The sequence below is a fragment of the Lichenostomus cassidix genome, chromosome 7, assembly GCF_008360975.1.
Source record: "Lichenostomus cassidix isolate B80296 chromosome 7, HeHo_3.0, whole genome shotgun sequence".
NCBI classification, from domain to species: domain Eukaryota; kingdom Metazoa; phylum Chordata; class Aves; order Passeriformes; family Meliphagidae; genus Lichenostomus; species Lichenostomus cassidix.
The window spans coordinates 10,626,390-10,641,080 of NC_139488.1; the positions used below are offsets into that span (position 1 = coordinate 10,626,390).

Below are 14,691 nucleotides of genomic sequence, written 5' to 3' on the forward strand. Positions count from 1 at the left end.
TTCAATATGACATAGCTGTCTGTTGAAATGATGACTTGATTACAGTTAAATTATGCCAGGTTTTTTCTATTTTTAAATCAAGATAAAATATTCAGTACAGTAAGCGTATTTAAAGAGAATATAAAGACTCCACAAAATTAAGTATTTGGGAAAGGAATCTTCAAACTTCACCTTTAAATGTTTATTCATAACGATAAAAGTTTAGTACTGTTGGCCTTCCTTCGATGTCTGAATTCTGCATCTAAATTCTGAGTGGATGATATGTCATTATTTATTTCTTGAAAATATATTACTTCATTGGCATCCTTATAGCTTTTAATATAATTTTGCCATCTTCTTTAGGCATAAAAACAGTTCTGGGGAGTCACTGAAAATTCCCATTAAGGTGAGTTTGTCAAAGAATTGCCCTATAAATAATTGACAGTAAATATACCATGTTCTATCCCAGTGAAACTAAGAAAAGGCAGGACCCAACTTATAAAGGGAGGAGAAAACAGAGCATTGATATGGACTATTTCAATTATGTTGGTTGCTTTTTCTTTCCTATGGTTCAATATGAGAATAACAGAATGCAGTTAATTAACATGGCCATGGGTGTGGGAAGGAAGCAGGGATATGACTCGAAACACTTAGGAACTGTTGTGGGGGGAAAAAAAATCTTACTACAGCTAATCTTAAATCTTGAATTCAAAATTGTTGGTGACTTTCTGCAGATGCAGCTTAAGGGTTCCAAAATTACTCTAAACATCAAATTATGTCTAGGTCATTGAATGGGTGGATACCCTATATTCTGTTTAATGCATATGTTCAATTGCACACATACTTCAACCAACTGTGTCTTTATTTTAATAACAGACCAAGTACTGAAAACACATAAAGAAAGACTATTTTTCTACCTCAGCAAAAATATAACTGATACACTGCATGACCCTTCAGGAGTGACTGCTCTGTTTGTTCTATTTACATGACATAATCTGATTGGAAAAGGGAGAGAGGGGTGAAAACCAGCAAAAATACTATATTTAACCATGAGTCCTGAAAAAGAAATCACTGTCTTGCTCTTCTGACTGTTGCTGTTAAATTAGAGGTTTCTTCCTCATTATGTGTCAGAAACACGTAAAATCCATGATTTTACATTTCTTCCAAATCCCTACTGAATTATACCAAAGTACAAAGCAACATTTTCCAATTATTCTGCCACAGATAAAGCATAAACATAAAACCAAAAATACACCTATTCTGGTTTCTGAACTAACAAGGATTTGCGGCTTTCACGCTTCTGTATTTCAATGCGCTTAATTCTTCCAAACAGCTACATATTTCTTTCAGGCAGCAGGAAGATATTCTTCATCTAGGATCTGGGCAGGAATCTAAAACCTAGCCTTTCACTTCACTCAATTCCTAAGGACAAGTGAAACATACTTCCTTACTCTGCTCAGGATGCCACCTTAACTAACCACTTAGAACAGAGGAGCAAATTTGATCAGGCTGTATTCTTCTGTCTGCACAGAAGCGAATTTTCTGTCCAGTCAAGTACTTTCAATCCTTGTAAAGATACAAAAGGTAGTACAAACCCTACAACATTTCTTCAGAAATATTTAGAATGGACTTTGACAAACAGTCCTTTAACCATCAGCCTGTGTTTCCGTCACTCCAGAGATATATTAAAACTGATTTCTAACCACACCTAAGCAGACACGACCACGATACATTGAACTTCAGGGGGCTTACGGCAATCAGCAGCAGCGCTCCGAAGAGTCACTGCATCCACATTTCTGGTACATCTGACTTTGCACAAGCTCCGTAACTACAGCTACTGATTAACATCCTGATCATACATTTTGGTTTTAATTGCCTGAAAGTTCTTCCTTCCATTAATGTTTTGTACATTGAATCACAGTTCTTAACAGTTAAATGAATATGAACATATTATCAGACTGCATCAAACTAATCTAAACAAAAAATGTTTTGCAATCGTTTCCTGCTCCGAATTTGAGCATGTTCCTTTGGCTATAATTTGGTTCTGTGTTTCTTTTTCAGCAAAACCAAACTTCAGAACAGCTCAGGCTGCATACTGGCATTTTAAGTTGCTTTCAGAGGCTTTTGACACTTATTTTCTGTGCTCTTCAAATCAACACGCACATATATATATATATATGCACATCCACTCTTACACAAACAGGTTCATGAACTGCAATCAACAATTCTGTAAATATAAGTTTCCTAGTCATTAATCATCCCTTTTTTTTTAAATCCTTACGGAGTGAATTACTAACTGAGAGGAGACGCCAATTCTAGTAAGTGAATGTTACCCAACAGGGATATAAAGCTGTCAACACCATAGTGCTCTTGCTTGCTCTAAGCTCTCCCAGGCTTCATATGTTTTTTAAAGCGATATTAGCCTTTTTTTCCAAGGAACCTTACTCTCCTTAAAATCTGAGCACTTACATTTTATTACATACAGGTTTTAAAACAGACCGGTCAGATAACTGTTGAAACATTTTAAAAAGGACTGGGTTAGTCAGACAAACCAGAACCAGACTCTAATACATTGAACTGACGCTAACAACATTGTAAACAGTACCAAAACTTTAAATCCCCTATTAAACACAACCTTTAAGACCTCATTTATCTTTTTAGTGACCTTAGTGACTAGATTATTATAGCTGCTGTTATGGCCCTTTGAATTAAGTACATTCATGTTAGGAATACAAAAACAGGAAAGTCATAAGGCAAAACTTTTCATGAGAACAACTGATTTTCTGTCTGCACTACAAAAGCTTATTTTAGAACACTTTTTCACTCATAAAACTAGAGAGAAAGCTAGAAGCACTGACAGCACTATATTTCTCTATTTCTCAGGGAAGTCATAGGAAAAATAATTGCAGCAAACAGAACGATTATAAAACTGGTTACCAAAGGTCATCAGGCTCATCACAGCAGCAGGTAGTTGAGAGATTATTGCTCTGTTCTCAGGAATTAACTTCAGAAACAGAAATTATTACAACAAAAAGCCACTTGACAAATAGGAAGGAATTTCAGCATTTATATATCTAAGGCCCAAAACGAGATGAGAAAAAGAATTGCTAGCATTTGGCTTTGCTTTCAAAAACTTTAGATACACTTAATAGAATTAAAAATAAAACAAAACCTAAAATGCTCTCTAGTTTTCAGTAAAGTATTTCCATTTCTGTCCCAAATGAAATTTACATTCAGTAAGTATTAGCACTTGTTAAAGCTTGAGAAATAAGAATAAACTGAAAGACTGACAACTGAAACCTTAGATGTCATTTCACTATGACTTTCAATAGTTTCCTTTCTGTCAAACTCTAGGCACAATAGTAGGAGAGCCCCATCAATATTCATTTCAAAGAATTTTTATACTAATTTGCCAGTATACTAAAAGTAAGCCTTTCCACAAATGTCCACAGCTGCATTTCACAGCTTCAGTGAAAAAAATTACTAACACCACAGTAACCACTGCAAAGATACAGACTACCAAAAATATCGAAACAGGTGTGATCTGCATTCAGGAAAAGATCACTTGGTCATAACAGGTTCTTAAAGATCAAACTTGAAAAAGAACAGAAGAAAAATATCTGGAAATTAGCTCTGTTGATTTATTGTGAGAGTATTTCCAGGAGAAAAAAAATGAATCAATTTTAAACGGCACCATTATCTTATTAAAAAAAATCTGCCTTAACTGATTTAGTATTGAGTGTTATGGAACCTAGGTAACTATTCAGACAAGAATAATTTTCTTCTTGCTTTCAGTATCAATAGGGACTAATGAATGACCTTTATTATGAACAACCTAAACCCAAAGAGATTGAGACTGTTTAAAGAACACCAGCTAAGGAAAAAAAAAAAATTACTCCTGCATTTCTTATTCCCCCTCACTTCTACACTCCAGTCTACAATATCTTTATAAATGAGCAGAAGAGTAATGAATGAAAACTTAAGCTCTTAAAAGTTTGCTTTCAGAAATGAAAGTCCTTTTCTTAAGTGTAAGAAATCTTCCATAGCTTAACAGGCCAGATTCACACTGAACCACTGATATAAGTATAAAAGCCGCTGAATTTCTTTTGGATAACACAGTTGCAACTAGAAAGAAAACATATATTCCAAAACATTTAAAATATTCTTTTAAAGTGTATTGCTATAAATGCCCCAAGGAAAAATATTCCAGCTCTAGTTTTAACATTATTTTTAAAATCAAGCAGCTTTAATGCCTTGGTCTCAAAAAGGCATCTAAAACTACATATACTACTTTTTATATTATTAACTAGTTCCTTTTTACAAGTACTCAACGAATTATTTCTTCACCAATTTCTAAGTGGAACAGTATTACAAGTCTTTCACTGCAAAGCTGTTTCTTCTTTTTCCATATATTGGAAGAACATAGACAAGAGGATTAAAAACTAGATACATAGTCATCCAAGAAACAAAAAAAACTGGTGAGCTCTCTTACCCTTCATTAGGTATATAAATGAATCCTATGCTTTTAAAATAAAATCTGCAGCTCCTTAGCAAACTTCAGCAATTAGGAAGCCTATTGAACCAAAGAGATCTAAAACAAGCAGCTAATGGTAAAATCACTAAATAAACCTCACGCAATAGAGAGTCATGTGACGACCATTTCAATGTATCTCTCGAAATGCCATTTACACAACCTCTTTGTGTATAAACAGCTACAATTATGTGTTACCATTCTGTTCATTTTAAAACATAAATACAGAGGTTTTTTTAAGGTAAAGTTATTGATGGCCTTTTCTGCAGTATTCTGCTTGCAACATCTGGCTAATTTCAAGATTTTTAAATATATACTTTTCCTAACACGAGGCTGCACTGTCTTAAACACGGCAGCATCAGAGTTAAGATGAAAAAAGAAGGCATTTAGGAGAAGGGACTGGAAAGTTTATCTGCTTGGAACAAAAGGAGGGGAAAAAGCAACCACGCGCTTAACATGCTCTTAACACAAAACTGACCAGCAACTTGATAGCAAAGTAAGAAAGATTAGGCATTCGAGAAAAATACAGGAAAACTAAGAAACTAATGCTCAATATATTTGCTGAAAAAGCTGAACCTTGCACACGCTTTGCCCTGTCCTCTTTTACAACAACTACTACAAGATGCTACTTACCGAAAGAAAAATAAAATCCCAAAACGCAAACATAAACGCTAGCATTTTTCCCAGCCTGGTGACCCCATTCTTAAAGCTGAAACGGTGGATGTAACACGCCTAACTGGTGTCACCTGCATCCGTGAAGGCAGCCCGACCGCACGCACCCAGCCCGGAGGTGCTGCCCTCTCCTGCAGGCACTGCCCAGGCCGGCCGCCCGGCCGCTGCCGTGCCCTGCGGGACCGCCGGCAGACAGGAGAATGCCCGGGGGCTGCCTCAGGGCGATCCGCACGAAGAAAGCGCCGAGTGCAGGACACGCTCTCACTCCGTTACCCTCCGGCAAGACCAGGCCTGGCCCTTTGAGAGCCGCCCGGCCAGAGCCCGGCCCGGGGTGGCGTCTTTCTGCAGGCGGCCTTCTAACGCCGGAGGGCTGCGCGCCGCACGCCCGGTCCAAGTCTTCCTGCGGATCCCCATCACCGCAGCCGTGCCGAGCAGCCAAATGCTTGCCCGGGAAAGCGGGCAGCAGCCCTCTAGCTGCCACGCGGACCTGCTGGCCCCTCCGGGCACGGTGTCGACCCGCCCGCCACACACTCCCCCGGGCCCGCCGCCCAGCGCGCCCCGGCCGGCGAAGCCGCCGTGAGCGCGGCCGCACGGTTACCTCCCACGGGCTTGGTGACGGCGCCGTTGGGCCTCCCGCGGGTGCCCATGGGGCTGCCGTTCTGCTCCAGCCTGGCCACCTTCCCGGGGGGGGGCCCTTTGACATCGGGGCTCCCGCTGCCTCTGTCGGGGCTGTCCCGCAGGCAGGGGCTCTCGCTCCTCCGCTCCATGCTCGGAGACGCGGCTCCCGTTGGCAGGTCGCAGTAGAAGGAGCACGGACCTAGGGCGAGAGAAACAAGGGGCGTTTCAGTGGTCGCCGGCCGGTACCGGGCCCCGCTCACCCGGCCGGGCCCCCGCAGCGCGTCTCCAGGGCGGTTCAGCTCCGTGAAACCGGGCGAGTACCGGCTGAGTGCGATGCCGCCCCGCTCACGTCGCCGGAGCCGGCCCCGCTGAAGTGAGCGGTTCGCCTCAGCCGCCCGGCACCAACCTGCCGCGGGCGGGGGCAGGCAGCGCTGCGCCCCGGTTCCCATCGCGCCAGGCAGGCAAGCAGCCGACCCGCCCGCCACAGCCAGGTGCTGCGCCCCAGGTCCGGCCACAGTCCCGGCCCGCCCCCGGGGGCCGCGGGGAAGAGGCTGCCAGTCCAGACGGCCCCGCTGGCACGGCCCCCCCGCGCCGGCCAGCTGTGCAGCCAAGGACTAGCCGGCTGCTGGCGAGGAAGCCTCTAGCGAGCGGCTCCCGCTGTACTTACTGCTTATAGACTGTCTGTAAGTTGGCTGAGTTGGGCTCTGTCCATGGATCAGAAGTAGAGAATCCAGGGTGGAAAGTTTTCCTGTTTCCTCCTCTCACGCCGCGTTCTTCGCTTCTACTCCTTCCCCCCACCCCCAGCCCCCTCCTCGCCCTCCTCCGGGGGTGCTGGGGCGGCGGGGCCGGAGCGGCTACCCGCGGGGCGGCAAGGGCAGAACCCCGTCCCGGAGGGTCCCGAGTGGCGAGCGGAGCGGAGCGGGGTGGTCGGGGCGAGGGGGCGGGGAGCCGCGGGGCCGTCGGCTGCGGAGCGGAGGAGAAGGGAGAGGGAGCCGACTTCTCACACCTTCAGCGGAGAAAATCAATACCGGGGGAGACAGGGGGAGGAGAAGAGGAGGGAGTGCCGCTCTCCCGGGCTCCGCGGCGGCGGCGAGTGCCTGGCGGCGCGGGGAAGTGGCGGCGGCGGCCCCCGGTGTGTCACTTTCAATCGCTCCCTCCTCTGCCAGCGACAGCAGCGGCAGGAGCGACTCGCCACAGAGAGCGGAGAAACGGTTATTAGTTGCGTTGAGTCATCGAGGCAAAGTGAGTCCTTTTTGGGGTTGTCCTTCCTTTCGGGTTTGGTGTATGTGCACGCCTGTGTGTGTGTGTCTGCCTGTATGTCTGCGCGGCGTTCCCGTCCCAGGGCTGTGCATCCCAAACATCGCCACCCCTCCTTGCCTTGACACCCCTCCCCCTTCCCGCCCCCCCGCAAAAATCAAGTCTCGCTGCTACCTCGGAATCGGGCACAGACGGGCGCGCAGCAGCCCACCTCCTCCCGGTCCGGCCCGCCCCGCAGAGCCCCAGCCCCGGCCCCGCTGCGCGCACGGGTGGGAGGCAGAAACCCACCTGGCAGGAAATTAAACACCAATAAATAAATAATACATCTCGCACGCGAAAAAGGAGCGCGGCGCCACACGAAGGGAGAGCGTAGGGTGGGCTGGGTGGGGAAGGGGAAGCATAGCAGGACGAGGCGGTGGTGACAGGAGAGACCCAGGGCAGAAAGGCGCAAGGGCAGGGGCAGTCGGGCTGGGGGAGGGCCGAGAGGGAACGAGAGGAGGAGGAGCCGGGAGAAGGGGAAGGGCGGGAGTGGGGGGGGATAGTGGAGAAGTCGGAGTTGGGGACACCGGACCGACCGAGGAGGAGCAAAGCTGCCACCGGCATTCAGTCCACACGCCCGGCTTGGTCCGATGAAGCCCGTGCGGCCTCGCCGCTTCCTGCCACCCGCCCCCTACCCCTGAGCCCCTGGGAGTTGAGCGACGGCGGGGATCCTCCCGCAACCTCTCCCCGCCGGGGCGAGGCGACAGTAACTTTTCGCGGTGCGGTGGCGGCTGCCGCCCCGAGGGCCGGTCGCGCTTCCTCCGGGCCGCCAAGACCCAGCGACCGGCCCCAGGTAGGGCCCCGCCGTCGCCCTGTTCTCCGCGCCCGGCTCCAGGCAGTTACCGGGGTGGTCCTGAATAATTGATGGCGGGGGCTGGGAGAAGGTGACAAGCGGACAGGGAAGCGCTGCTGCTGCCGCCACTAAATTATTTAATAGCGGAGCTCCTGGTAGGGCATGACTGCGCTACCTAAGTGCAGCCAGTGGTGCGGGCAAAGCTCCGGCCGGGAAGTTACAGCGGGGCGGGATCGAGCCCCTCACCGGTCTCGGGGCGGCGAGCGATCACCCGGCAGGCAGGCAGTCCCCTCTCTCTCTGATGCAAGGTGCACTGCGCCGCTCCCTGGGGTCGACGGCGGCGCGGGCGCGTACCCCGGCGGGGCCATGCCCGGCGGGCGCCCCGAGGACCCGCAGCGCCCCCTGCCCGGCCCGGGGGGCGCGGGGGAATGAGCCGGCGGCCCCGCGCAGCCGAGCCCTCGCCGCCCGCCCGGGACCGGAACGAGACCCGCGTTAAGGTGGAACGAGGGAATCCCTTCTGGCGCGGGGGGCGGGCGGCGGACGGGCGGCGGGGAAGGAGGCGGCTGTGGCGGGCACCCAAAGCGCCCCGACACCCCCCTCCTCCGCCTCCCCCGCCACCCGTCCGCGGCTGGCTCCCTGCTCGGCGCCGCCCTCCCCACCGTGCTCCCTTAAGAGCTCTGCCTTTTACGGTGGCGCCGGAGGGTCAAAAAAAAGGGGGCTACGGGGGGGGTTGGTGGGGAGCGGAGCCCCCCCATCCCGGGCACGGCGGCACTGGGCACCGGCGGGAGCATCGCGGCCACCGGGCAGCCCAGGTTTTCGTTCGCCCCGTATGCGCCCGGGGAGAGTAGGGTGGGCAGCAGTGGTTGCCCTAAGCCCGCATGCAGCCGTCCCGGTGCTGTCTCGAGGTTTGGAGGAGGGTCAGGTCCCCACAGGGATCGGCCGCCGCCGGTCCCGCGGCGCCCCTCCTTCCCTCCTAGAGGCAGTGACAGCCCACCAGCCAGCCGAGCGCTCGGGTGTCCCCGTGAGCTCCGGGCCGCCCCTGAAAGTAGTGCCGGGAGAAGCCACGGATCCCCGGGCAGGGTAAGAGAAATCATCCCTTCGTTCCACATCCGACCTCCTGGCCGGCCCCGAAAAGCAGTGCCAAGTGCGGCTTTCCCCGCCTCGGCCGAAGCACTCATGTGTCTCCTCGCCTCGGTAGGGGCAGGGGGACCCGCCGCCAAACTCTGGACGCGGTGCCAGCCTTGCCCCGGGACAGCAAGCCGTGAACGCGGGTGGGAGCCGGGTACCATCGCCGGCTGAAGTCTGGGGGAGCCAGAGAAGATACGGGGAACAGCAGAGGGCCGAGGGCGAGGGGCGAGTGGGTCCCGCCAGGGCCGGGGCTCCGGGAGCGTTCGGAGGAGCGAGCGGCGGTGCCGGGAACGCGCAGGCTGCGGAGGAGAGAGCGCAGCGGCTGTCGCCAGCCAGGCTGCCATCCCTCTCAGAAAGGAGCCTTAAAGTTTGGAGAACTCTCTGTCTTCTTTTTAAATAACCCGATCTAACTTTTCTCCCCTTTTTCCCCCTAAATCTGACAATGCTCAGCAGCATGGAAGTTAACTTTCTTACATGGGAGCTAACGTTTTCCACCAGCGATCGAATAATTGAATAATGTTTTGTTCTTACCTTTGATGTTGAACTACGAATTCCCGCGGATCAATGGCCAGAAAGTTAGAAGAATTGGTGATTTAGGACTTCAGTACTTCTGGAAAAAAAAAAATGCCAATGGTTTAGCCAGGATCTTCCCTGTCTGATTCGTTACTATTATTATATCTGATGATGTGGATGGATGGAGAGATTCAATCCAAGCCCATTAATGAGGTATTTTATAAACACCACCGTCTGAAGATCTTCATTTACATTTTGTCAGTGATCCTTTCCTTAACAGCAGAGACGTGTGGCGACAGCACGATTACAGGACTTTAGTAAAGCTCCTATAAGAGTACGACTGGCTTGTTAATGGATTAATATTTTATTAAGTGTAAATATTTTATAAAGTTTTTAGGAAAACTATCGATTCTAAATTATTAAACTAGTCAGAAGGGCATTTGAATAATGCATACAATTAAATACATTTAAATATATATGTAGCGATTGCTTCATTTGCAATGAATCCCCTGCACCTTTCTCTTGCTTTCGTTTTTTTCTCCACCGGCAGCTGGTTTCTCATTTACGCATTCACTGGAATATCAGGATTACCGAATATGCGTTTAGGCTGTATTTATAAACTGAATGTTTACATAAAATACTCTGAGAAAATAACTTTGAAATTGGAAGCGGTAATAATTTGAAAATTTTGATGTGGAAGCAAAGGGGCTTGTTATTGAAACTGAGGGAAACTGAACCGAGTTCGTATAAATGTTGTTTGGTAACTTCTATTTTGTAAACATCATTTAATTTAGACGGATTTTTGAAGCATGATGATTATTTTTCTTTTACATCTTTTTTTCCCAATAAAAGACTTTTCTTCCTGTTTCGAATTACAAACGCTTTTTTTTTTTTGTCCCTGTGGCATGATTTTCACGTTGTCCTTATTTCCACCAGAAAAAAGGACGATTATTTCCCATCGCTTTCCTCACCCATCTTCAATGTCGCTATAAAAAAAAACCCTGCCTTAAAAAATTATTAATAATATTAATAACCTATTTTTCTTTTTCTAACACGAACTCCGATACAAGAATTTTCTGCTCTTGCACTCTGATGAGATCAAGAGTGGATGTGCTCCGAGTGCCCAGTGCTGCTTGTTACTGAAGTTTACGGACGCCTTAAGTGGTTGATTGCCAAAAAAATTTTGAACAAAAACACCTCCTTGGAAAGGTTTGGTTTTCATTAACTACCGCTTTTAAAGCCAAAACGCATGGAAGTGATTGCAGCTCTGTGCCCACACAGGCTTCAGACTCGGCTGCAGCCGGGGCTGCCGCGACCTCCTGGGCCTCCGCTGCCCGCGATGCCGCCCCCCGCGCCGGGGCCGTTCTCGCCCCACGCAGCCGGCTAGAGAGCCGGCCCCTGTGGCTGGCAGGATCAGCCGGGCGCTCTCCTCGCCTTCTGCTTTCTCCCCCTTCCACTCAGTACCTCCCAGGGGCCACGGCGCCTGCGAGGCTCGGCCGGGGCTGAGCGCTGCTGCCCGGGCCGAGGCGGGGTCCGCGGCACCGCACGCTGGGGTCCCGAGGGACACCGGCCCACCGCCTGCGGGCACTGCCTCGAAGCGCAGAGGTCCCGGGCTGCCACCACGGCACAGCGGCCGGCGGGATCGGAGCGGGTGGACCCCAGCACCGGCAGGGGAGCTCTGGGTCCTTTCGGGGTGGCGGCTGCAGCAGGCACGGCCAGGACACCGGGACAGGCGGAGAGAGGAGAGAAGATCCCACAGGCGAGGGCTCCGGTCTCCCCGCTCGGCCCAGGCTCCATGGCCGTGGAATCCGAGCCCGCCGTCGCTCCTGCGGGCCGTGGCCGGGACCACCCGCCCGACCCGTCCTGGTGCCTTCGCCTTTGCACAGCGCCATCGCGCGGGCACCGGCGCCGGCGCAGCCCGAGGCGGCCGCTGCTCCCGCCCGTGGTCCCGGGGGTGCGGGAACGGCGCAGCACCTGCCGCGGGGCCGGGCGGACCCCTCCCGCTGCCCTCCGCCGCGCCCTCAGCCCTGCAGCGTCGGTCCGCCCTACCACCTTGCGCGCCCGCGGCATGTGCCGTCGAGGCTCCGACACCCTCTCCTTTCCCGCGGCCCGGCCCGGACAGGGCAGAGCGGTGGCACAGGCAACCCCGCGACGGGCAGAGCGTAAGGACCGACCTCCCGCCCAGCCGCGCCTTCTTCGCGCTCTCCTCGAGGACCGGCAAAGGCGCTGGGCAGCAGAGGAGCCAGGACGCCTCTCCGGGGTGACCCTGCCATCGAGCGCTCGCTGTCGGGGGGGCGAGCCATCTAACCCAGCCGCAGGAGGGGTTCCCGTCCCTCCGCACTACCGCGATCCCTCTTTCGGCTTCAGGTTTGGGAGGTGAAGACGAAACGAAACGAAAATGTCCGTGAGCCCAAGGGCGGGAGCAGCACGGCTCCGTCCGCAGCACTTCAAGGGGAGAACTCTGGCTCCAGCCGACAGTGTCGGCCGGAGCACGGCGCCGGCCATCGTCCTTTCTCAGACACAAGCCGCTGCATTTCCGCAGCAACCCAAGCCTAAAACGGCGGCTGTCAGGTCGGGGAGGGCGGCGGCTGCCGGGGCGGCCGCCGGGGGCCCCTGGCGAATCCCCCGGCTCCGCGGCTCAACGCCTCGGCCCCGCGGGATCCGGCTCTGCATCCCCCGCGCACCGCCGGCCGCCTCCAGCCCCTTCGGGATCCACGAGGCTCGTTCGTGTTGTGCCAATGGAATAAGCAAAATAATTTTAAAAATAAAAATAAAAAACAAAACCCGAAGCGTCTTTACGGCGTCCGGGCTCCGACCAAAGGGTTTCGGGACAGCAGAATCTTTGCAGACCTACCCTCTCCTCAATCCTTCCCCCCAGTGGTTTTATTAGTGAGCCTTTGCTGTTAACGCTGATTATATCGAGGAGCTGCGGACAATAGAGAGGCAATCTTCACAGCCAGACGTGTACAGGGTAAGGAACGACTCGGCCGGAGCCGACTAGTACGTAATATGTTATTACACCGTATTTCGGTGCCCAGAATGTAGAGCAGCCCCGACCGAGGCAGGCGCAAAGAGCGGGGCTCACCGGCAGGCCGGTCCGGCCGGAAGCCTTGTGCGGGATTGAGCTGGCCTTTGCCGAAGTCCTGCTAGGCTCTCTCCTGCCCTCCGCCTCCCCACTACGATCTGCAGCTTCCCCGTGTTCCTCCCACACGTCTCCAGATCTTGGCTTTCCCCCTGGCCAGGGGCTTGCGTGTTCCCGCAATCACATGCTGTAGTGCTAACCGCAAGGGATATCATCCGTGAGATACCAAACTCATCGACCCGCCTCACCTTAACAAACTTGCGATACTCTTCAGTATTGCATGGCTTCTTTAAAATAGTTCCGTTTAGATTTGTAAACTGTCAGAAGCAGAGAGCACAGACGGAAGTGCCTGTGCCCTGTGGCTCTTTTCCTTCAAATTAGCAGCTTGTAGCTGGAAATGAAGGAAGAGTTTTGCTACCTTCGTTGCAATTAAGGAAAGTTCCCTAGATCCGAGAGAGAAGTGACTAACAAGCCCCTCCACCCGAGCACCAACTGCTGCTGCTCCTTCGCCGCAGCCTAAGGCCACTCCAGTGCCGTTTGCCAAGCGCCGAGCAGTGTCCCCCGCTTCACCCCGAGGTGGCCGTGCCGAGCGGCGCCACGCGGGGAAACGAGCGTCTCGCCTGCCACGCACTGTCCGAGCTGCGGCGTGAACGAATGGGGGAAGGGGCTGCAGCAGACAGCCGCCGCCCTCGGCCCGGCAGCCAGCCCAGCGCCTGCCTTTACACCTCTAATGTGCCTACGGGGCGCGGGGTGCCGGGGTAGCCCGCTCTTCTCCTCAAACCGCGCCCGTGCCCGGGGTGAGAACGAGTGACGGCGGAGCTCTGCAGGACGTGCCGAGCGTGTAAGGCTGAGGACTTGTACCCCGAGGCACGAATCGTTTTAATTACAACGATTTACGTAAATTAGCAGCACAGCATCCCTTCTGCCCCGCCGGACTCCGACCTAGAAGCACAACATCACCCGCCCATGTTGGACACCATCGCCTCCCAAGAGCTCAAGCGCTCTCCAAGTTCCTACGGCCGGCGGGGAACAGATGCGAGTAAAGACCTCAACAGAAACGGAGGACAGAGCCGATTTCGAGCGTCCTCCCCGTGAGCTTCCCAACGAGCAGCCCTCAGCCCCAGCCCGGCCGCGCTCATTAGAGACTGTCTTTTGGACAGAACAGGGTGGCATTTTCCTCCTAAATCCAAACTTTGCCTCTCAACAGACACTCGTGCCTTCGTACACCCCTGTTAATTAAAATTCCAGTTAATGCGTAGGGAGAACCCTCTGCTCTGCCGCACAAGGCAGCAGCTCCCGCCGGCTCCTGCCACGCGAAATGGTACTCAGGGAGCAGAGCCGTGGCGGGACCGCACGGGGGCCCAGCGCCGGCCCCCGGTTCCCGCCCCCGCTCCCCGCCGCTAGGCTGAAGGCAAAGGCAGCTCAGCCTGTGACAAAACTGAGCCCGGCCGGCAGCTGGAGTGCCCGGCTGAGGACTTGGGAGTTTTCTGTGCACGTAACTAAAGGCTGCGGATTTGCTTAGGGGAAAAAAAAAAAAGGCAGACAGTGAAGGGGATTTTGAGTGAAGATAAACAATAGGGGTTTATTGAAGTATTAAAGCTGAAAACGCCGTTGAACAGGTCGAAGAAAAGCATCCTATTACACACAAGCAGCTAACATTCCGCAGCCTGGCTCCAGAAGGCAGAAGGTAGCTCAGATCCTCCCGGCCACGCCATGAACCTGGCTTGTCTCTGGCGGAATCACAACAGATGGAAAACTGCGAGAGGCTGACAGAGTAACGCTCAGCCTTTTTAGGCTTTCGCAAGCCCTAGACTGCTACCAACGCGGCTCAACAGGGTTCTCTCTGCAGAGGGGGTCACACGTGGGGCCCCGGGGCAGGAAAGAGCCAAATCCTGTCACTTTTCCTCCTGCAAACAATCTTATTGTCTTTTCCTGTGACCTCAAAACTTTGCCAGCCAATAAACGCAAACACTTAAAAAGAGTTTCGGAGCTTGAGTTCGTACTTGGCCCGTGAAAGGACCCTTTCGGGGTTCGGGGCTGTCTGCCGGCTCCCAGTACCTTCAAGGGTGGCCAAAATGT

At 52.4% G+C, this 14,691-nt stretch overlaps 1 protein-coding gene across 7 annotated transcripts in view; it reads right to left on the bottom strand.

Moving 5' to 3' along the window:
* The window catches only part of SATB2 (SATB homeobox 2), a 226,980-nt gene that overhangs the window by 123,292 nt on the left and 88,997 nt on the right, over positions 1 to 14,691 (bottom strand). For 2 of the 7 annotated variants that reach the window (XM_085066112.1, XM_085066111.1), the window contains exons 5-6: positions 9,549 to 9,627; positions 5,781 to 5,999 (exon numbers count right to left, since the gene is read on the bottom strand). In XM_085066112.1, the coding sequence (XP_084922238.1) occupies positions 5,781 to 5,949 (169 nt within the window). In that variant the 5' untranslated portion in view covers positions 5,950 to 5,999; positions 9,549 to 9,627. Of the gene's footprint in view, positions 1 to 5,143; positions 5,628 to 5,780; positions 6,335 to 6,467; positions 7,202 to 9,548; positions 9,628 to 14,691 lie in introns of those variants that run through there. The other 5 variants (XM_085066113.1, XM_085066110.1, XM_085066114.1 and 2 more) reach the window with 5 other exon arrangements.